The sequence below is a fragment of the Biomphalaria glabrata genome, chromosome 2, assembly GCF_947242115.1.
Source record: "Biomphalaria glabrata chromosome 2, xgBioGlab47.1, whole genome shotgun sequence".
In the NCBI taxonomy this organism is placed as follows: Eukaryota; Metazoa; Mollusca; class Gastropoda; family Planorbidae; genus Biomphalaria; species Biomphalaria glabrata.
This window is the reverse complement of record NC_074712.1, coordinates 44,379,588-44,404,275: the sequence shown is the minus strand read 5'-3', so window position 1 is coordinate 44,404,275 and position 24,688 is coordinate 44,379,588. Positions and strand designations below refer to the sequence as shown.

The 24,688-nt window shown below is 39.4% G+C and overlaps 1 protein-coding gene across 3 annotated transcripts in view; it reads left to right on the top strand.

The window, feature by feature from the left end:
• The first annotated feature begins 6,114 nt into the window (after positions 1-6,114).
• LOC106055529 (EF-hand calcium-binding domain-containing protein 6-like) overlaps positions 6,115-24,688 on the top strand; it is a 52,981-nt gene continuing 34,407 nt past the window's right edge. Inside the window, exons 1-3 of one of the 3 annotated variants that reach the window (XM_013211815.2) lie at positions 6,115-6,240; positions 13,127-13,385; positions 14,834-14,964. In XM_013211815.2, the coding sequence (XP_013067269.2) occupies positions 13,153-13,385; positions 14,834-14,964 (364 nt within the window). In that variant the 5' untranslated portion in view covers positions 6,115-6,240; positions 13,127-13,152. Of the gene's footprint in view, positions 6,241-9,776; positions 10,159-13,126; positions 13,386-14,833; positions 14,965-24,688 lie in introns of those variants that run through there. The other 2 variants (XM_013211833.2, XM_013211824.2) reach the window with 2 other exon arrangements.

Here is a 24,688-nt window from a genome sequence, read left to right as displayed (position 1 = left end):
GGGCGGAGTGGAAATGGAGCTACTTTCGAATTGGACGACGTTTAAAGACGTTTGTAAAAAGCCCTAGAACAGTCAACGAAATGTGTCATAAACAATACATTTGGGAACAGTGTAAATGCAAGTAACAGTCTATGAAAACAAATTCTATTAGCACAACTGGACATGTCAATACTTAATTTGGCCGAGACACGAGATGAAATCTGGCCAACACTGACGTAAAATATTGGTCAGTTGGTGAAGCAAACAAAAGACTGTTAACTGACCGACCAGTAGCCAATAGCACTAGTAATAAGAAGTAACACAATTTCGACTGCCCCCCCCCCCCTCCCTTTTTTCTTTTCTATTTCCGTGTTACTATTTACAACAACGATAACATTTGACACTACTGTTTCCGTTTCCGTTAACAGCAACTATGCTTCAATGTTCAAGTGTCCTTTGGAAAAACTTCAGGCTGTTGTCATCAGAACGTCACGACAGACGTCTTCTAGCTGTTTCTTTTGATTCTCTTTAATGTCCTTCTGTTTTGTACTAGATCTATGTTTTTATCGAAGGGAAAGTCATGTCAGATAAAAAACTTGTGATGGGATTGAAACCGTACAACTTTCAAAGCGGTTTCTTGACCTAAATAGTACTTTGCAACCCTGACTTGAAAATAATTTGAGGACACCGTTGGAGACAAACAATAAAGAAGGGGGGGGGGACTACTCTGTTTGTCTAAACACCCACACATTCCACGTAAAACACGCACACACGCCTAATAACAAACCAAGTCAATCAACCTGTCCAAGAATTGGAATGAAACAATCAAGTTGCTCTTAACTCGACCAACACACGCACCAATAGGCTCCGCCTCACCCGTTCTAAAATACCACGGTTGACGAAGCAGGTTAGTTCTCAAAGTATACACGAGTATAAAAGACCGTTGAATTAAAGCTAAACTTCGATCGAAACCTCGAAACTTTGTAATTATGAAAATACACGGTCTTTGAGAGCGAGACCAATCCAGACCAATCATTATAGTAGTCTCAACACTGACATGAACAAGGCAACCTGTGAGCATTTCAAACCTGACCTTGTTTGTGTTTAGTTTTCTTTAAGTCTTTTCCGCCTGTCTTCTACGATAGTTTTCTACTGAGCCTTAAATGTGTGTCCTTTGCCTTGGATAGAATTCCATTTCTTGACAGGCCTGTCCATTCTTTGATATTGTTTTCCCATCGCTTTCTCTGTCTTCCTCTTCTTCTTCTTCCTGGTTCTGTTCTTTGCGAGCCCTGGGGACTTTGTGATGTGGCTGTTTAAGTCTTGTCTACAAGCATCACCATGTCAGCTAATTCTGTCCCTGCCAGACCATCTATGTCGTCCACATGGTAGTCATTTTTCTTCTCCCTTCGTAACCCTCAGAGCATCTTCCATTATCCTTTCAAAGGAAATGCTGTTGAAAAGAGTTGGCAAGAGTAGGCAGCCATGTCTCACTCCAACTGTGATTTTAAACGAGTCACTACTGTTGTTGGTGAAGTACACTGCACTGAAAACGCGATTATTTATGTAGTGCCTATTGATAAATTGTCATAAACACAGCGCATTGTATCCAACACAGCGAATACATCAGATTATACTCGAGTGGAAGTCTCTTGTAGAAGGAAAATAAGCAAGACGATAGACAGAGCAAGTAATACAATAAGTCATTAGTTTTATGCAAACATGGTTTTTAGTTAAAATATTTGTTTAAAATTGAACATTTCCAGAAAATCATTCCATGCTCTAATAGCACTAGGGAAGAAAGAGCATTTGTACAAATTTGTCCTAGCATATGGAATGAGGAATGTACCTTTATTTTTGTGTCTTTCTGAGTATTTTATTAAATTTTGTTTTTGTATTTGAAGATTATGGTTCAGTGTTTTATGTATAATTGCTACTTTACTTTTGAGCCTTCTGTCCTGAAGGCTTTCTAGATTTAGTGATTTTACTAAAGGTGTTACTCTAGTCAAATATGAATATTCGTTTGTTATGAATCTCACTGCTCTATTTTGTGTCTGCTCCAGTTTCTGAATGTTTCCCAGTCATTGTATATAATAACAATAACAAAAGATCGACCCGAGAAGTGCAAGAAAATTAGTCTTAATTCGTTTTTCACCTAATAATAACAATAACAAAGGGACTACAAACAATTTTGTTTTTCGCTATTGAATTTCGACCCCTGGCAGTGCCAGAGAATGAATAATAGTTCATTTCTAAAATGTAATAACAATACTAGCACTAATAATAACAACAATAATAATAATGGACCACTTTCCCAAAATATAAGGAAAACTGAAATTGAAAAACGAAGGAAAAATGGAAATCTAAGTTTAGAGATTATGGAAGCTATTTATAGTAACAATACACCCTGTTATCTCAACCAAGGGAGATAATGACAACTAATCTCACAAATATGTTCGAAGCCCTAAGCATTCCTATGAGGATCTTTATTACCAGACTTAGGGCAGTACTGGTGCATACCTTCCACATCATCAGAACATTTCTCAGTGGACACTGTTAAATGGATTATAATTATTTAGTTTCCCTTAAGCGAAGCAGGATGTGCCAGACAATGAAAATTAATTGATTTACATACTATGTATTAAAATGAATAGGAAATTACAAATGCAAAGAATGCATAATCGCAGTAACTATCTAAATGACAATATGCACTGTTGTTATTTCATTTTTGGGGATAGTGACAACCGTCCCGGAAGACACATTCGAAGACCCTCGTTGCCTGTCTGAGGGCAGTATTGATGCAGACTAACTACAGCCATCAGTAAATTCCTTGTTGAAGGATCTATGATGAATTTTGTTTCCTTTTAATGAAACTCGACACTGGCAGTGTCAGAGACAGGGGCGTAACTAGGGATTTGGGGGCCCCTTGCATTTTGACATTCGACATATGACATGAGAAAATGTACGCAAATATATATAAGCTCAAAATCAAATTGGTTCAGTATATCAGTAAACTTAACAAAAAAATAATCATGAAGACTGTTTTAATGAATATTGCCGTTGTTTATTAGTTAAATAATGCACAAGTGACAAATCTAAATTGATATCGCTTCACGTCGTGCATTCTGTGCAGCAAAGACATCTATAACAACATCCACATCGATACTTTCTAGTATTTGTGACTTCACTGACATTAAAGCCATGATAAGCCTTTCTTGCGTCATTGTGCTCCTGAGATAGTTTTTGATGAACTTAAGCTTTGAGAATGATCTCTCACATGACGTAATGGAAGTGGCCTGAGTTAGCGGTATTCGGAGGAGGTTGCAAAGTTTGAGCACACGTAATTACCATATGAAGCCTTTTTACCTAAATATATCTATTGGTGATTGTATTACTGTTTGTTGATGAAAGTGCTCGTGCATCAATGACATCATTGAAAAAGCGATTTTCCATTTATTTCATCATACAAACAGGAAAAGTAACACAGTTTGTCATAAGCGTGTCTTCATCTAACAGGTGTCTTGGTTCAAGAAGAAACCCAAAGGTATCCATTTTCTTTCCAGACTTTGGAAAGTGCCCTTCATCTCCATATGACATCTGTCCAGCACTTCTGTCGCAACACGTTTGAATTGCAGTTGTATTGACAGTTCTACATTAGAACTCAACTTCCCATCAAGTCTTTTCTTTCTTCTGGTTGTTTTGATTACAGGGAATCCATAGTATTCACTACCTTCTTTTGCTTTTTCGATGGATTGAGTTTTTGTCAGTTTCTCATCATTTTGCAGAAAGCATGAAAGGGTACTAATTTCTTTAGCAGCTTCCCGTATATGCAGTCCAGACTTTTGTAGTTTCTTCTGAACTATATTAATTGGGCGCAGGAGCTTTGACCAGAATTCAAGATAGGCAAAAAATCTTAATTTTCCACTGCATGAAGAAGATTCTGTGCTAATATTATATGGTATTACGTCATTGTTGGTTGTTTATGTTTTGTGCGAAAGCAATAGGATTCAGAGCATACAAAAGTGGGAAAGATCCATATCTCGTTATGCTCGAGTATAGAAATACTCCGATAAGTGGACTGCCGTATTCACCATCACAACTGCTGACGAGTAGAAGACTCAGGGAATCATTCCAACTGATCCCAAACTATTGAAACCATAGGTAGCTGAAAATGTAGAGACATTACTCAACGAACGACAGATGAAAAGCAAAGTGAAATACGATGCAAAAGCTAGACTACCTAAAGATTATTCTGTCGGAGAGTTCGTCTAGGTCAAACATGGCAGAAAGTAGTTGTCATAAAAAAACATTCAACACTCAGTTCTTACATCATAAAGACAAACGATGGAAAAACATACAGAAGAAATCAACGCTTTTTGAATAAGAGTTTCGATGAAGACATCTCTGGGTACTGTGATACCGATGAAGACAATGAACTGCAAACTGTTGGAACAAACGAAACAGACAGTTATAGACCAACGTCTAGAGAACTTGTTGTGCCAGTCAAGACAACCAGAAGTCGACGAATTGTTAAAGTTCCTAGTAGACAGGGCCGGCCTTAGGCCTCTGCAGCCTATGCGGTCGCAGTGGGCCCCGCGCTTTCATAGGCCCTGCGCTAATTCTAAGTATTTAATTAAACCATTATAACGTAAAAGAATTAACAGGGTTTTCGCGACCTCCTGATTTTCCAGGGCCACCAGGAAATCTCATGAAAAGGCAAAATATGCGATAAAGTCCTGAACTTTTTTTGAATTTATTCAGATCTCCTGAAGAATAGACCAAATTGACATTTTGGGGTGCCAATAAATAAAAAGTGGCATTGCGAGCTTTCATTTGATAAAAATTTATTGCAAAGACGAAAGTAGGTCTATTTTCTAATTCAAAAAAAATAATTTTGACATTATGCTTATCCTTACCCAGACTAGGCCCCGCGCGATCCGTTTCGCATAGGGCCCCGCAAATGCTAGGCCCGAACTGCTAGTAGATATCACTCTTAAGAACTTTAAAAGGAAGGGTGTGATAATAACTTCAAAAGGAAGGATGTGCTAATATTATATGATATTACGTCATTGTTTGTTGTTTATGTTTTGTGCGAAAGCAAAAAGATTAGATGGAAATAAAAAGGGAGTTTCTATTGAATGGAGGAAAGATGAATAGAGGGGTAATAACTCGAGTGTGAAATTTAATTCTGAAATTATAGACGCCAAACCCGAACAATGGACTATTTTAGCATTGTTAAGAATAACTTTTAGATCTGTTATACTCGATTCTGTAAATTTTGCTTCAAGGTTAATTAGTGTAGCCATAAAATACTCGCCATTTAGATCTATTATTAGTAAAGGTAACAAGATAACTGGAATTCGCTGTATATCATGCAGTTTTATTCGTGGCAACAAGGTTAAAAATCTAAAATTAACTTTAAAAAAAACTTTGATCTCTGTGGGAAAAAATATTTTTAAAATGTCAACAAAGTCAACGTACTGATAGACCTAGATCTAGGTTTAGTCATTGTGATAAATTTAATCCATAAATGTTGAAAAAAAAGACACCTGTTGACACTATTTGTCAATCAAATATATTAATTTATATATTTACAAATTTATTTCGGACACCCATTTGGGACCCCCCTCCCCTGGTGGGGGCCCGAAAAATCCCCCCCCCCTTAATTACGCCACTGATCAGAGAATGAACAATAATTCATAATAATAATAATAATAATAATAATAAAAATAATAATAAAAAATATAAGCTTAATAGGCTCTAGGCCTCTCCACTACTTGCGCCCTACTTACGAAACGCCTTAGTTCGTTTGCTGAAACTGTGTGTGTGTTTTTTTTAATTGATTTTCTGATATTTCTTAGCACTGTACGCAAAACATAAGATACAAGCAAACAAGAACAGTAGGGGGTAGTGTGTATAGCTTCCTTTGTGAGTGTATGTATGTGTTTTGTGTGCGTGTGTCAATCAGTCCCGACACCATCAATTGTGTACTCACTTCAATGTTTTAGTGCTGAACTGTTGTCCCCGTGGGCCCCGGGTCGATGCGTGACGTGTGGAGAAAAAGGGGATGGTTTCTGCTTCCCTTCTCCCCCCCCCCATACACACCTTGGTATTTAATAGAGCCACTTAGATTGTACTGAGACATTAAACCAGGTCCAGGTCATGCCAGAGCAGCAGGTGAAGCAGAGGGAGGTGGGGGGAAGAGGAGGTCTCACAGTAATGGCGCTAGACTAGCTTTGGACTTTTTATTTGCATTTTAGTAAGGTAATGCTTTTTATATGCCTAATTAAACAGTGTCAATAATGCCAGAATAGGATTATAAAGCACTGTAGGAAAATACTTTGATAAAGTACTCTATTAAAGTATTAGGGTTCCATTAATAGGTACTGTTATAAAGTATTACAGACCATCTTTAGATTAATAGCGTTTTCTCAGATCTATCAAAAACCTGGCAATAGTTCATTATATTAGGTACGTTTTGAACCCAAGCCTGTTATTTTACACTACTAGCAACGATCTTTTCCCCTTGAAGTCATATGGCTTCAGAAGCCAACTCTTCAGACATGCGCAGTCACAAATTAGGCATTTCAAATCCCCAAAGACTACAGCATTAAGTTTGTCTGCTTTTGATGTGTTCTCCATGTGTCTGAGATCCAGGATGCCTCTTTATGCTTGCTCATTACTTTGGTATACATTATGCTTATTTTTACCCAACTTTGGGTATTAACGAAAAAAATGTTTGCCTGAAAAATGCCTACAAATACAATAACCTGTACATCTTTGAAATGTTTACCAACCCACCTACACTAGAATTACAAAACATGAACTAAATCTATATATGCATGTGTTCAGTTCTCTATGCATAATCGGACTGCGTATTGATACGAATCGATACTTGACATATAACACGTAATTTGTGGGCCGCATTAAGTGCTGTAGGCAGAGACGATTTCGACACCAAATGCGTCCTTAAATTTGTATGTAGCTTAAAATTTTTATCATATAACATGAAATAATTATGTTTAGAACAAAAAAATCTATGTATATTATAAACAATACGTCTGTATAAAATAAAGTATAAGATCTCAATGTTTATCTGAATATATCTATGTAATCGTAAACTATTTATCTGTATATCCTATGTCTATATCAGTCCACTAGCTATTTCAACTTGAGGCCATACTACATAAAGCATTGAACCTGAAATTTACAAATAGAAAAAAACAAAACCTAATGAAATACTCAGACAGACAAAGATAGAGGCACATTTCTTATTCCATACGCTAGAACAAATTGGTACAAGTGCTTCTTCTTCCCTAGTGCTATTAGAGAATGGAATGGGTTGCCTGAATCAGTCAGGAAAACCAACGACTTGGCAGAGTTTAAGTCATTGATTAACATGCATGACAAGATTGACACATGACATGCGTAGAACGTAATCATCTTTTTTTTGTTAAAGTAATGTCTGTACTATATAAGATAAGGAGATAAGAGGCGTATCTATCGCACCGATTGGCCAGCTCGCAGCACTGACTCTTACTTACAAAACTGAAGAGTGCTCATTAGATGCGAGTTTCTAATGCTAGGAATTACTTTGGTTAGTCTACTTTAAATGGTCTACTAAACTACGTCATAAAACAAATCTGCAATACAAACAAGAACAACATTAAACAAATACTTTTTAAAATTAGAAAGCTGACATTAAATTCAATTGGATCAATTAGTTTGGATCAGTCATGTGTAATAGATCTGGACATAGAATCTATGCGATTACAAACATTTTTACCCAAATGTTTTTGTTTAGTTTTTAGATTTCTCAGTGCCATACGATCGTATCACTTGTCTCGACCAGTTGTAAAAGGGGGAGGGAAGAATGGGGTATTTTGGTGAATGTTTACATGATAATTTTTTTTTAAAATCCATAACAAAATGTTCACTCAGGGCTCAAGCAAAATTTCAGCTTAATCCGAGATTGGGTGTGGGAGAATTAACGTGTACACATTTTTTAATACAGACAGACGGACAGACAGACAGAGTGAGTTGATACAATCTTTGTAAAAAATATTATTAGAAACTACATAGAGAATAATTCTGTTTCAATAAATTGTCTTTTCATTTTATTTTTTCCCCCCAAGATTTACATTTAAAGATTTGTTTATTTTCTTTCTTTTAACCACGTGTGTGAATGTGTGTGTGTGTGTGTGTGTGTGTGTGAGAACTGGACCTGGCACTTTAGGATTGTTTTTATAAGGCAATTTGATCTTGGCAGTTTGGCACGAGCCCATAAAATGATTTTATTACTTAGGATAAATGTCTATTAGAAACAGCAATGTACATGAAGTCGAATCAGTGTCACTATTTTAGAGCATGTAACACCAATCACAGCCCAAACAATAACAACACCACCACCACCACTAACAACAACAGCAAAAAAAAAAAAGCATTCAGTTATTAAAAAATGCAAATGAATGTCACTCGTTGATCTGGGATACAGGTTGGTGTGGGCTACATGTTGATCTCGAATACATGTTGATCTGGTATACAGGTTGATGTGGGCAACAGGTTGATGTGGGCTACAGTTTGATCTGGGCTTCATGCTGATGTGGGCTACAGGTTGATCTGGGCTACAGGTTGATATGGGCTACAGGTTGATCTGGGCTACAGGTTGATATGGGCTACAGGTTGATCTGGGCTACATGTTGATGTGGGCTACATGTTGATGTGGTATACATGTTGATCTGGTATACAGGTTGATGTGGGCAACAGGTTGATTTGGGCTACATGTTGATGTGGGCTACAGGTTGATCTAGGCTACAGGTTGATCTGGGCTACAGGTTGATCTAGGCTACAGGTTGATCTGGGCTACATGTTGATGTGGGCTACAGGTTGATCTAGGCTACAGGTTGATCTGGGCTACAGGTTGATCTAGGCTACAGGTTGATCTGGGCTACATGGCTCAGATCAATGTGCTCATACAGGTATTTCCGTTTTAACGTGATCTGCGTTTCCGTCATGGAAATCTAGAAAATGGCCTGTATCTTATTTTAACTTATTGGATTAAAACTTATCTTATAAAATGATCTTATTGTAGCTTATCCCATCTTATTACAGGTTACCTCATGCTATTTTAATACAACTCATAGCGACTTATTTTATTTTAATCTATCTTAGCTTTTTTGTGGCTTATATTATCTTATTACGATATTATTTAATTTTATGTTATATAAGTGAAATCAATTTCTTGAGAAAGGAGATAATTACATCATAGGGCATCATAGACCCATTTGCGCAATTGTGATAATGTAAAGTGTGAAACCAGAAATTCGGCCTTAAAATGGACTGCTTGTGAACTAGAATAAACTTTTTTTTAGAATGTAATGCGTGGGACTTATCTGACATATCAATCAAAACATTACCAACTGATACAGCAACAACAAAATCACTATCACATAAACTCAACAATCTAATGAACAACTTTTCTCTCTTGTTGACTAACAGGGGAACTCTTTCTTATTGTTAAAAATTAAACATACAAGATTTCGTTTTTTTGACCATTAAATATGTTGTGAAGTATCACCTGTTGACCCGAGCACACAGATCTACGAGTAACTTGATTCATTCATGTGTAGTCTATAAACATTAATCTCCCCCTCTTCATAGAGTCACGTATCGATTCCATTAAAAGGCCATTAAAAAAATCTGCCAGCTATAATGAAGCAATCTTTGATAAACGCCAAGATTACGGCGTCTAGTGGAACTGACTTTTTTTTTTTTGTCTTTAAACTACCGGATCAACCGTTCCTCCATTACACGGCACGCGGTTGTCAAGGGAGACGTCAGACATCTTGTCTTCGAGATTATGTCTGGGTTTAAGCACATTTTATTGGATACTTTTTTTTCCTAATAGCCTGTAACTCTGGAAGCAAGTCTGCTAGCAAGCTAAGAAATTTATCTTCGTAAATTTGTTCTTTGGTTGTAATCTCAAGCTTCCGCTGTAGTAAATTCCTACATCAAGACAAACTTTGATCCCAACAACGCTGTTACTAAAGTAGTTATTTGTATTAGTGTGTGTTTCTTGCTAGAGGATTACAAAGATTTGTGTTCTAGAGAAGATAAATTGGACTGAAGATAATTTGGACTAAGTTGAATGACGTGATTTCTGAATAAATTAGAACACTGAAGGTAATTCAAATTCTTGGCAGTTGATTTGTTTCGTTTGTTTCGGATGTATTTTCTAGAGATGAAGATTTTAACAACCTCGCCTAAAACCTCTTGTAGGACGGGAGGATAACCTTGACGACAGTCCGAAGCGCAAAGCAACCTTTCTATGCAATCAACATGCGAGTTTAAAAGAAAATACAGTCAGTTTATAATATTATAGAAGGTGCGGTGGATGAGCGGTAAAGCGCTTGGCTTGACCGGGCACCGGGGTTCGAATCCTAGTGAAGACTGTGATTTTTAATTTCGGGATCTTCGCCTCTGAGTCCACCCATCTCTAATGGATACCTGAAATTAGCTGGGGAAAAGTAAAGGCGGTTGGTTGTTGTGTTGGCCACATGACACCCTTGTTAAACGTAGGCCACAAAAAAACAGATGACCTTTACATCATCTTCCCTATGTCTACAATGTCTGAAAGGGGAACTTTATTATGTTATAGTAACTCTTATAACAAGTGTACGTAGGCTTGTAGACTTTTCTTAGCTATTGCTAGTCAGTAAATGCGTTGCGTTAACATGAATGAAACCAAGATTTACATTTTAGATTCGACATTTCAAGGGCTGCACGGTGTGGCGTAAGAAATATGACTCAAGTAAATAGTTCCTCCAAGACCTTTATAAATGTAGTGTCACATGTCAGATTGGATTAGAGATCTTTGCTAGACTCCCACGGTGTCTCTGATCAATTTCCATTCTTGTTTCTAGCCATTGAATAAAGAGAACAAATGAAATAGATTACAAAAATGTTACGTTAAAGAGAAAAGTAAATCTAGAAAGAAACAATAAAGGGACTATACAATGTCCTCAAGATAATTCAACGAAGGAACGATTTCACTCAAAACTTGACCTCCCTAATGGGTACACTGAGACTAAAACCAAAAGGCACGTGACTCTAAGGCAGACGACACATACGATGGAATGGTGGATGATGATGTAGAGGCGGTTCTACAACAACCTAGAAGACGAAAAGCTCCAGTGAGCTCTGAATGGAAACATGTTTGGTAGCAGGTCTGAGCCCTTCATGGCCCGTAGTGTCATTTAGATAGATCTTTGTTCAAAATAACTTTCAACTATTCAATGTTCTTCTCGTAATTTTGTTTTAAATATGTGAAGCTCACAATTCAAATTAATTAAGGTTCATTAGATAACTTCAATCAAATATTTCTAAAAACACTATTACACTATCTGTATTGGGGCCTACTATTAAGTTTAACATTTAGGATGTCAAGGATAGGCATGCCAACTCTTTTTTTTTCCAAAGCTTATATCAACTGTATGTCTGGTACAAATCTTGTACACGTTAGTTCCCACTTGCCATTCTCGGGTCAAGTAGAAACTTTGCACAATTATAATCGTAGAAGACAATACATGAATTAAAATAAAACCATTTATATATATGACAGTAACTATGCGGTTCTTTCCTTTATATAACCTTTGTTTTTGTTTTTTTAAATAGTATATTCATATCTTGCCCTATCATGTATCCCACTTCATTCATGTTTGATACTAGACCGAGTGAGTTCAACTACAAAATGGTCTACTGTCATTGAGTTCGACTTCCTTGTGTAGCTAACACTAACTGGTTCTCATGCTCTTCGGTCTAGTCACGTGATTCACATTAACTTTACAAAATTTGTTCTTATCACTTGTGTTCTAAAAAAATAGTTTGGCAGGAATGTTTGTCGTTTGATTGGTGACGGCGTTACGGTTCACTGGATGGCGCTTACTTCCAATACAACACATTAGACGGGAACATAAGTAAAATAAATGTTGTGTCCCCTGCCTTCATGCCTGCAACCTGTTCTAGTCACTAAATCAATACGTTGAAATAGGTTTTAAAGAAGATGACGAACATTGGTACAATGCAAAAGTAGTAATGTAATAATGAAACACACTAACAATTTGTTTTTAATTACTTTACTAAAATGTTTATATTGAAAAACTTTTGCAGACGTTAAGAACTTTCTTAGGACGTCTGGAAAGGCTAGTTGATAACTTCGAGTCACTGAAATCAATTCATTTATAACAAAAAATGTCCAGAATGAAACTGAAATAAAGTAACATGTCAAAAATTGCAGCTCAAAAGCGTCTTGTACTGAGCAGAATGTGTATACAGGTTTATGTACACTTTAAGAAAGCCAAGATGACAAACAAACAGACAAACCATCCCCTGCATTATGTACAGAGTACAGTTATGTGATTTTTAAATTGCGAACACTTCTATGGAATTGCATAAGCGTTTGATGATTAAAGAGTCTCGATTTGGTTCAGACATTGTGGCGGAAGTGAACCTTACCCTAGCCTAGTCTGCTAAATGTTGAAGTCTGCTTACAATTTCCTTACATTTCCTAAAAGGATTTTTGTTGTTGTATTGGACCCCATGAACATGTCAATCAAATTCTATTATTTTCAGCAATTAAAACTGCTTCTAAAAAGAAAATAAGAACAAAATGCATTTAAAAAATTACATTATTTAGTTTTTTTTTCCACGTTTGATTAAAAGTATTAAGATTTAAATCTTCTAAAAGTATGAACGTGAACAAGCAATAAACATAAACACTGTCTCTTCATTACTGAACATTTCTTGCTAGGTACACAGCAACTGAACATTTCTTGCTAGGTACACAGCAACTGAACATTTCTTGCTAGGTACACAGCAATTGAACATTTCTTGCTAGGTACACAGCAACTGAACATTTCTTGCTAGGTACACAGCAACTGAACATTATTTGAAGAGTTAACTATTTGTTTTGCATGTATTAATAAGATGTTTACGATATCACTGTTTGCTGTAATAAGAATTACCTGCATATTACAAAGTCCCTAAAAGTTATGTAATACCTTCAGATCACAGGACTGGATTTAAAAAAAAAAGATCTAGTCCTGCTAATCAAACTGAATACAATGACAATGTTGATATCTCCTGTTGCCAGATCGATACGTCCAGAACCAGGTCACAATGTCACAAGTGGGGTCCCGACCAGCCAGCCAGATGAAGGGCACTGTCAGCCAGATGAAGGGCACTGTCAGTTTACCAGAAATCAAGCACCCGTTCAGCCAGCTGGGCAATTTAAACGGAATGGATGTCAGAGGCGTTTCCAGGGCAGGGGAGCCTAGGCCATCTTCGATTTTACCAAACACTGGGCGGCCACTTGCCAATGAAGGAAACCAGACAGTCAGGAAAAGTTTCAGGTAGATACAGTTCTCAGCACATTCCTTAACCAATTCTTCAAACGTACCATCTATCTACCCATAATCCTCGTCTTCTTGAGCGCGTACAACTTTTATTGTTTTAACTACTTGAACCAACAGGGCACTTTTTACTATTGTATGCTTCTTTTTTTTTTAAAAAAAAAAAGGGGGCGGGGGTAGGTGGAAGTCAGACTTGTGTAAGGGCAATTAAAACATGTTGATTCAGAGATGTTTTACAATATCTGATTTCTTGACAGATATACTGGAGTCCACCAGCTGTCTAATGGTACAAAGTAAACCCTTTATAGATGTTAAAAGGCAAATTATGTAAAAAAACAGATGATTTCTCTAGTCATTTAGAATGAGGCTGTTAAAACGACGGCAAAGAACAAAAATGCCAGAGTGAACCAAAAGTCTTTCGGTTGTTATTGAAGCTCGAGATTACTGGTATGGTTTATCGAGAGCTTTATCATTCAACCAGTGGCATAGCTAAGCTGTTCGATGCCTTGTGCGGCAGCTCCTAAGCAATAAAACACCGAAAATGTTTTGCTTCGAAACAACCCGTATTCCAGACTTCAGTGTTTCTCAAACTTTTATTCCCGGACAAACTAATTTCCGTTCCTTTCTTCCATTAAAAAAAATAAAGGATGTCATGTGGCCACCACAATGACCAGTTTCTCCCATTAACCGGATCGTAATTGGAAAGTAATTTCACCAACTGCCAGGAATCACGTTGATTTGGTTTTTGAATTTTTCATCTTCTTTGTTTTTTTATGCTCACAGAGAGACAGAATTTTTGATACGCGTCTGTCTCTAGTAGGGTGATTGAGACTTGCAAACCGGGCTGAGGGGCATAGACTTGCAGACCGATAGATAGAGATCTCGGGTCCCAAAGGTAAATACCTAATGGGGGGAAGTCTAATACCCTTCACCACCTTAGGCTCACACTACAAGAACATCACTAACTACGTCTCTGCGACCACCACATACCAAGAAGTGTTAGAATCTGAATCACATGGTGTGGTTTTCAAATTGGAAACTTGATTTCTAATCAAATTCAGCATTAAATCCGACAGAAGCAGTCCCTAGACCAGACGAGCTTGAAGTAACCGTGTCACCTAGAGCTCAGCGCTTCTCCTCAACCCCCCCCCCCCCACCACCACCACCACCATCAGACGAGCGTGCAGAGTCAGCCATTAGAATTGGAGGATCCAGCAGAGTTGGTCCTTTTGGTAAAACTTCCAGATCAAGAGGATAAACTTACTCCAGTTACCAGAGAACACCACGTGGAGGTCGTCTGGCACTGTCCCCAATCTAGATGATCAATAATTAGTTGTTAAGGTGTTCCAGACAGCACGTTATTGTGTGTCACTAGACCTATTAAGTATTCTTTTGTTGTTGAGGTTTGTAATGGACTTTAGCTCTTATTGTCTTGGTCATTTTGACAGCGCTGCTGGGCGAGAGAGCAGACACGGCCTTAAGAACAAAGAAAATATTCACAGTCCACTGCCTTTGACCATCCCAGAAGGGGTGGAAGTCAAACACGGTGACCCCAACGTCACAAGACTTCCGGTGTTTGGTAAGTAGACACTTTTATGCTCTTCATAAATAAATGAAATGACTAAACAACAATTTAAACGTTTGAAGCTAGGGACTAAAAAAAAAAAGGTTTGAATAGGCAAAAAAAAAAAAAATAATTAAAAAAATATTGGGAGGCATGTTTGCTAGAGCTCAAGATGATAGAGTTAATCTTACAGGGTTAAGTGTTGAAATATGTACTGAAATTAGTAGGTTGAAATATTATAATGAGCTAGTGAAATTGACAGATTTCATTTCTTGAATCAAACGTGATCAAATATCTATGATAAAGAAGAAGAAGTCAAGTTTTGAACATTTGCACCCCACTTCATGGATCAAGTCACTCAAACATTTCATGTTGACTAGACTGACATGCATTCCAAGACGGTGTCCCATGACTTCTTTGTATTGAATAAGTGTTTGACTGTCAACATTTGACCAACCTTCGATCTGAAATCTACTGTCGATAAACGAACAAATATTTAGCTGATCTGATAAGCCTGATTTGTGAAATGTATGCCACAATAGAGACACAGTGTATTTACAATGACCCTTGCTGCTTGCTGATCACTTTGATATAGTTTATATTGTCTGTGACTTCAGGAAATGTGGTTGACAAAAATGAATACAATTTAACAGACTAAAACCGAGACAAAAATTGCATCTGTAGAAACATATTTGAAAATATAAAAAAAACTTTCTGTGATAGTTTCGATTTTTACCTAAATATCTAAAAAAATATTAAATACTTGTTCTCAGTGGCGTAGCTATGAATGCGGACACTTATCAGGAGATCACACGAATAAAATAAAAGAACCATATCTTAAAAAAAAAAAAAGGCATTCATTTAGTTACCGAGTAAGGAATAGAGACATTCTTTTTTACAAAGCTTACATCAACTTTATCTGTCTGTCTTGCAAATAGTTTGTACACGTTATTTCTCCCACACCCATTCCAGGATCTAGTTGAAACTTTGTACAATAATTCAATGGCATAGAATAATCATGAATCAATAAAACATTTAGAAAAATAATCAATTAATTACTGGTAATTAATTATTGTGTTTGATACCAACAAGGGAAATTAATCCTTCAGTATTCACCGCTACAGCTAAATAGATGTTTTCCCCTTAGATAATCGAACACGTTCTTTCTCCCACACTCTCGGATCAAGTTGAAACTTGAAATAATTATTGATTGTAGCTAACGAAACAGGAATCAATAAAAAATTAAACAGTTAATTAATTATTGGTAATTAAATTTTTGTTTGATATCGAATCAGGGAAATAACGTCTATGTTATTGAGAGATATAGCTGTAGGTGGGTATTTCTTGTTAACTAGACACGCTACCCTTCCTAACCATACACAACTCCAGCGCTCTAACGGCAGATTCATGAGGACATTGCTTTACACACTTCGCTAACACACTTTACACATAACATTACAGCATTCACTCCCTTGTCAAGGGGAATCATTCCAGATACTCATTTCAACATTGCCAACAGTTCTTTGCTTGTTAAACATATTGTCAGCAAGTCATCCGGTCAAGTCAGTTAGTGTAGTGGACTGCAAGGCAAGAAGAATGAAAATCTAATTCATTAAAGCCTTTTCAAATCAGGTTGAAACTTAAAATCTTGACTCTAACATTTAAGATTTGCTGGCTAACTCTAACCCTGACCTTCTGTTTAGTTCAAATGTTCCGTTGCTTTAGTTCTACATTTTTTAAATGTCACACCCACCCTCTAACCCAAACAACCCGCTGATCTTTCTCAGCTTTATTTATGGACTGCACAACTCATTTTTTGTTTCAGAAATTAAAATGTTTTGTGTTTTTTAAGTCAAACACATTTCTTTTATCTTGAATTCCTTTTCCACAAGCAGCGGCGAAACTTCAAATAGCGCAAAAATCAATGACGTCATGGGCTTGAATTTTCGTTTTCTTTTGAATCTTCGCCTAGTGGTCCGTAACCGGTTCAGCAGTAAAACACACACATACACACAGAAAAGCTTGAAGAAAGAAGAAAGGAAACTAAGTTCTTTATTAGTTTTCAATCAAGGAGAACGACGAATGGGAGGGAGAAGTCAACATGACATGTGTCAATGGCATGTGTGGCTTGGGCCAGTCTCCACGTGCGGTGTCAAGGAGTAGTAATCGATAATCGAATCTTATGATGTTGTGATAATGATTTAAAAATATTTCGATAAACTTCATGCAATCGTGTAATGAGACTAAACTAATCAAAGGGAAAAACAATCGATAGTGCTTCAGACTTTTGTTTATTGCGCTTTCTTTGTGTATCAAGATCTATCATCTATGTGACGTCATAAAAGTGATAATTAGACCTACACGTGGATCGATTTGGAGGGATGGGGGGGGGGCATAATGGTTATTGGTTAAAATGTTTTGACTTAGAGCAGGGGTTCTCAGCCTGTGGATCGCGACCCCCTTGGGAGTCGACTAACAAATTGTCAGGGGCCGCATAAGACCATCGAAAATATGGATTTTTTAAAGTCTATTTTAACGCAAAACGTGACACATACAAAAAATTTTTTTTCATTGGAATTTCACATTTTTATTGTTGTTTGAGGATAGATGTTGCAGACAGCTGAATCATAATTAATTTTAAACATTTTTAAAGTGACAGCAGAAATAATGTTAACAGTCCAAACGTCACAAGACGCTAGCAGTGTGCTGGCGCCTGCTTCAACTGGTCGTTGTCTAGGCGATTAGGCCCCGACTGTTGACGCTGGAACTGTGTATTTGGTGATTTAGCCCGGCCGCGATTTAGGTGTTTGTGTAGACAACTCACATATAACTTTGTGTAGACAACTCACATATAACTTTGTGTAGACAACTCACATATAACTTTGTGTAGACAACTCACATATAACTTTCTGTAGACAACTCACATATAACTTTGTGTAGACAACTCACATATAACTTTGTGTAGACAACTCACATTTAACACTGAACACCAGAACAATAGTTAAAAAACACGTAGCGTATCACTTTATTGATATAGAACATAGAATCATCCACAACGTTTTAAATATAGATACATCAATGAAACTGATAACAACTTAAGTTGTCCAAAATGACTGTACCCACGCCAAAAGCTGCTTTGTCCCCACAGTACCCAGGTCACCCTGCCTCGATCAAGACTAGATCACCTGGTCACGTGACAGTAAAATAAAAGGGAAACATATACAGGTGCTTATTTCCTTTCCCAATAATAAACTAAGTCCAATTTAATTAAATAAAATAGATTAGAACCACAAATAATTAAATTAAAATAAAAATAGAAATAACAATAAAAAAAATAAAACATTCCACAATAACTAAGGCCATGATGGCGGGTAAGGGGTCAGTTGGGTCAACATTCCATAGCCAGGCCCGTGATGGACTGTTGTTGTTCTGCTACGCACACACAGCGGTTTGTGACACCAATTTAATGCATAACGTATCGTTACGCCTGGCCGTATAATAAAGCTCTGGACTGTCATCTATATGGTCAAATAACAGCATTAGTCAAACAATTATTTCGTAAGATAATGATGAATTTTAAAGTGCACTATAATGTATTAACGACCTATATTGGAAAATCAAAAGTGCTCAATTTTGTAATATATAAGCCAAAACAAATACGTTTTGAAAAAAGTTGAACAATGCATCCATAAATTTGAATTTTAATACGTAAACTTTGTATAGAAATGCATAACATATTGGAAAATATGACATTTGGATGAACTCCTAAAAGTAGCAGGGTAGGAAAGCATGGGCCTCGGGTAGTGCTCTGCTAAGAAATGTTTTTAAACGTAGTGCCTCAGAACTCCCCCATTCAGTTCAAGTGACCCTTCAGTTGTCTCCCCCGCAGTTGTCTCCCCGCAGCTCATGGACATTCTCGTTAAGACATACACCAGTTTCCTCTGCCTCTCCATTAGTTTAAGCAGGAATTGAAAAACTCCGAACTTTCTCGACATGGATACCCAGTAGTTTAGAGGAAGGGGTATGCATATAAATGTTAGAGATTTAAAGATGAGTTTTTCTTTTGCAATTCACTTCCAACGACTACGACAGTATAGGAATGTATACAAGAAATTTGGACGTCCCGAGACATGACGTTAAACTGCGCTCCTCTTTCCTTAGCACTTTTGGAGCTCAAAAGTGCCCTACTTCTTTTCTATCATTGTGTCTGCCTCCTCTTTTCCTAAGTCTGCCTTCATTGATCATCACACTGTCTCCTTAACTTTAAATTCTCACTACGTCCTAGACCAGTCCGTTTGCCGTGGACTGCGACGGGTAAGGGGGTATAAAGAGATCCTGGTGTTTGAGTGGTGGCTATCTGAGGATAAACCACAACACAATACTTTGGCTCCAAGTTCCCCTAGACCTGAGACCCAGATGGCCCGCTCTGGGTCAACCGGCTGGTCATGCCGAGCTACCAGCATAGGTCGTCGACCTATGCTGGAGGGCGGTGGCTGGAGGGTCAATCAGGGAGCTGCTGTATCGGACACATGTCCGATGTAGCAGCTGACTGAGTATAGCACCTGTGTAGCCCTGGCGGGCTCATTCTGGACATCCGAATGGCCCGTCCCCTTGTTGGACTCGATGGCGGGTGGGGAGCACAGGTGCCGAATTAACCAAAATATATATGGACAAAAAAACACACACAAAACTACTTGCCCCAGACCTATGTCTGGGCAAGAAACGACGAATTGACGATAAAAAAGAGGAGGTCCCAAAAAGCTGTGCCACCTGGCCATCATTTCTGGTGGTTAGATGCACAGAGGAGGGAAAAAGCCTGACCAAGTTGAGCCCTTTTATTATCTATAAGGGACTCAAGTCAGTAGTGGGAGAGCCCAAGAGTGTGTCTAAGCTACACAAAACAATGGAACTCCTTGTAGAAGTAGACAGCAAGACACACTCTGATGGGCTTTTAAGATGCAGAAGACTCTGTGATCTCCAAGTGGAAGTCATGCCACACAAGAGTCTGAACACCAGCAGAGGTGTAATCAGCTCTAGGGACCTACTGGAATGTTCCGAGAAGGAAATAGTGGAGGGCATTGAAGGAGTCACCCATGCCCGGCGCATTACCAGGCGCAGGGAGGGTGAGGAGGTCAAAACCGCCACTATTATCCTCACATTCGGAACTAGGACACCGCCAGAGTATGTGAAGGCAGGATACCTACGAGTTCCAGTGAGGCCCTACATACCTAACCCCATGAGGTGCTTCAAGTGCCAGGGTTATGTACACGGCGCTGCAGTCTGTAAGAGGAACACTGTGTGTGCCAGATGTGCTGGAGCGGGTCATGAGGACAAGGGCTGCACAGCCCAGTTCAAATGCCCAAACTGTCAAGCTGGCCACTCAGCCTACTCCAAGGACTGCCCTGTGTGGAAACAGGAGGTTGCCGTGCAGGAGTACAAGGCAAGAAACGGATGTACCTTTAGCCAGGCGAAATCGGCTGTACTGGCCCTACCCAAGGGCCAATTCGGCTTGACAAAGACCTACGCCCAGGCTGTTGCTAAGAAAGGAAGATCCATAGCCACACAGACGGACACATTGACCCCACCACCCCCTCCTCCTCCCCCAACTCAGAAGAAAACACCGCCAAAGAACACACCTCTGAAGAAACAAGAAAGCCCTGTTGTCATGCTAAAGAACAGGTTCTCTGTGCTCGCTGATGAGAGCATGGAGACTGAGCAGCATGTCAAAACCAATACTCTGGGAGAACCCGGAGATATCATGTCTGACACAGGTTCTCCTCAGAGAACCCAGCCAGACACCCCAACCTCTACTGAGTTAGAGGTTGACCAACTCCCTAAGGGGAGAAATCAAAGCGGAGAGGATGCCCGAGGTGAGAGAGGAGGAAATAACCTCCGCTCTAACCAGAGGGATCTCCCCTCTCCAGAGAGAAAGACTTCTCCCAAAAGGGGGTTGTCCTCTTCTCCATCCAAACCCAAGAATAAAAATACCAAGGTCACTGGAATAAAGGGAAACCCCTCCGGGGGCCTCCCAAGGCCAAATAGCTCCAAGTAGGTCATCTAGAATAAGCCATGGATTCCAGAATTGTACAGCGGAATTGTAGAGGCCTCAAGGCCAATTACGAGGAAATGCAGCTACTGATGGACTCTGAGACTCCTGTAGCTGTCTGCTTACAGGAAACATTTCTAAAAGATTGCATCAGCTTCCGAAGCTACCGTGCTTACACCAAGAATGTTGAGGATGCAGAGAGAGCATCAGGTGGAGTCTATATCCTTGTGAAGGATAGCATCCCCCATGAGAGGGTAGAACTACAGACCACACTACAGGCCGTAGCAGCTAGGATAACCCTTCACAAGGTTATCACTTGCTGCAGCCTGTATCTACCACCAGGCGCTCCATTAAACCGAACAGACATGGAGGAACTATTGAAACAACTCCCCCGGCCTTATTTAATCCTTGGGGATTTCAATGCCCATAACACCATGTGGGGATCCAACAATACCGACACAAGAGGTCGTATGCTGGAGGATATCTTCCTCCAACATGATTTATGCATACTTAATGATGCATCACCGACCTACTTGCACCCAGGAACTGGATCATTCACATGCATTGACCTCACCGTATGCGTCCCCGGACTTCTGGACGATTTTAAATGGTCAGTTAGCAATGATCTACGGGAAAGTGATCACTTCCCAATCATCATTACTAGCAATCTCCCTTCATTGGGACGACCTCAGCGGTGGAAACTGAATAAGGCCGATTGGGAACAATTCCAAAAAAGATGCTCTGAGGATATCACAGAAAATATCCTCCATGAACAGAACCCAGCTGATACCTTTGCTAGCAAGCTACTAAGTATAGCCAGGAAAGTTGTACCCCTAACCTCTGCAAATCCAAAACGGCCTAGCAAACCATGGTTTGATACAGCTTGCAAAAGTGCTATTGGTGATAGGAAAAAACGACTGGCTGCATTTATAAAGAATCCTTCCCAGGAAAACCTAAAGCTATTCAGGATAGCTAGAGCAAAGGCTAGACAAACCATACGGTCAGCCAAAAGGAATTCCTGGAGAAGTTTTGTCGGCAGTCTGGATGCCAAAACTTCTGCTAGAGCGGTTTGGAAGGCAGTAAGGCGAATCAAAGGGAAAGAATCAAATGCAATAGGGCATTTGAAAAACCAAGGACGAACTGTCACGTCCCCCAGAGAAATAGCTGACTGCCTTGCATCCTCAATAGCAGAAAAATCATCCACTGCACACTACACGCCAGAGTTCCAAAAAGTCAAAACCAGGGAGGAAAGACACCCCATTGATTTCAGGTCAGAGAACAATGAAGACTACAACAAACCGTTCTCGCTTGAGGAACTGAGGGAATCGCTGGACAAGTCACATGACACAGCGCCTGGAGAAGACGAAATCCATTACCAGTTCCTCAAGCACCTTCCCGAACCCTCATTGGCAGTCCTACTAGGGGTCTATAACTGTGTGTGGCAAACAGGCGCTTTCCCAAACAGCTGGAGGAAAGCCACAGTTATACCGATACCTAAACCGGGAAGAGACGGCTCTGACCCAGCTAACTATCGACCAATAGCACTAACAAGCTGCATCTGCAAAACCATGGAAAGAATGATTAACAGTAGGCTGGTCTGGTACCTGGAAAGGAATAAAGTGATCTCAAACTACCAGTGCGGATTCCGGCAGGGGCGGACAACAACTGACCACCTGGTAAGGCTGGAAGCTTATATTAGAAATGCATTACTCAGAAGAGAACATCTAGTAGCTGTATTCTTCGATATAGAAAAGGCCTATGACACAACCTGGAAACATGGCATTCTACGTGACCTGGCGCTTATGGGGCTTAAGGGACACCTCCCCCGTTTTGTGGAGGAATTCCTGAAAGATCGAAAATTTCAGGTCCGAGTTGGCAACTCCGCTTCTGACACTCATGACCAGGAAATGGGTGTACCCCAGGGCAGCATTCTGTCAGTCACCCTGTTCAACATTAAAATAAATAGCATCATAAATGCGCTGTCCCCTGGCATAGAGTGCTCTTTGTATGTTGATGACTTTGTCATTCTTACTTATGGGAAAAACATGAACACCTTAGAAAGGAAATTACAGTTATGTTTAAACCAAATTCAGGGTTGGGCAAACTATAATGGTTTCAAATTCTCTGACTCCAAAACAGTTAGTATGCATTTTTGTAATCTAAGGGGGCTCCACCCAGACCCTGAACTATTTATACACAAAAAGAAGATCACTGTCGTGAAAACTACAAAATTTTTAGGCCTCCACTTAGATTCCAAATTCAATTTTCTCCCCCACATTAAGGAACTTAAGAAGAAATGCCAAAAGTCATTAAACATACTAAGAGTACTCAGCCATACGGACTGGGGAGCTGACAGAGATACCTTGCTGCTGCTCTATCGGAGTCTAATTCGATCCAAGCTAGACTACGGATCCATAATATATGGAGCAGCAAGGAAGTCGTACCTAAAAATACTGGAACCAATACAAAATGCTGCCCTGCGTCTCTGTCTCGGCGCGTTTCGTACATCACCTATCCCAAGTCTCCATGTGGAGGCTGGAGAACTCCCCATGGATATAAGAATGAAAAAGCTTGCAATGCAGTATATAGTCAAGCTAAAATCCAACCCCACGAACCCTGCTTTTGACTCCATATTTAACCCCACAGAGGTAGAATTATACAATCGAAGGCCTAACGTCATACAGCCGTTGGGCCTTCGAATGAGAGAACCCATCCAAAATTTAACCCCACCCATTGACCAAATCTCTAAAATAGAAACCCCTCAGAATCCTCCTTGGCTAATGAATAAACCTAAATGAAATTTATCCCTCCTTAATTTCAAAAAAGAAAATACAGACCCAAGCATACTACAAGTCCACTTTAGGGAACTGCAGGAGAGCTACGGAGATTGTGGCACCATCTACACAGACGGATCCAAAATGGAGGGAAAGGTCGCGTGTGCCTGCTCCTTTCAGAACAAAATCTCCCGTAGACTCACCGATGGCTGCTCCATCTTTACGGCCGAATTGCACGCAATATTGCTTGCACTTATGGCCGTAAAAGCATCAGAAAGGAGTAAATTTATAATCTGCTCCGACTCCAAATCTGCATTGCAAGCTTTGGGGCGGATGAAGACTGACATCCCATTGGTACATAAGAGCCTGAAGCTGTTGGACCTAATAACAGCCGACCGTAGGGATGTCACCTTCATCTGGGTCCCCTCCCATGTTGGCATTGAGGGAAACGAAGCCGCAGACAGAGAAGCAAAGAGAGCCCTAAATCATGCGGTGTCAGGAACCCAAATTCCCTACTCGGACCTGAGACATAGTATTGCCTCTGCCACCTATCGAGAGTGGCAGAACCTATGGGAGGCTGAGACTCACAGTAAACTCAGGCAGATTGTGGCGGATGTCAGGTGGCGGCCCACATCTAAGGGTCTGACAAGGCGTGGTAGCACAACCATGTCCAGACTTAGGATTGGCCACACCTACATCACGCACTCTTTTGTACTGAAGAGAGAGGAGCCCCCACTTTGCGAGTACTGTGACTCTCGCCTCACCGTGGAACATATCCTCGTTGATTGCCCCAGATACCAGGATGTCAGGGCGAAACATTTTAGAGCCACTAATCTAAAAACACTATTTAATAATGTCGACCCTGGGAAGGTACTGGGCTTTATTCGGGAAGTGGGGCTATCTACGAAGATCTGATTTC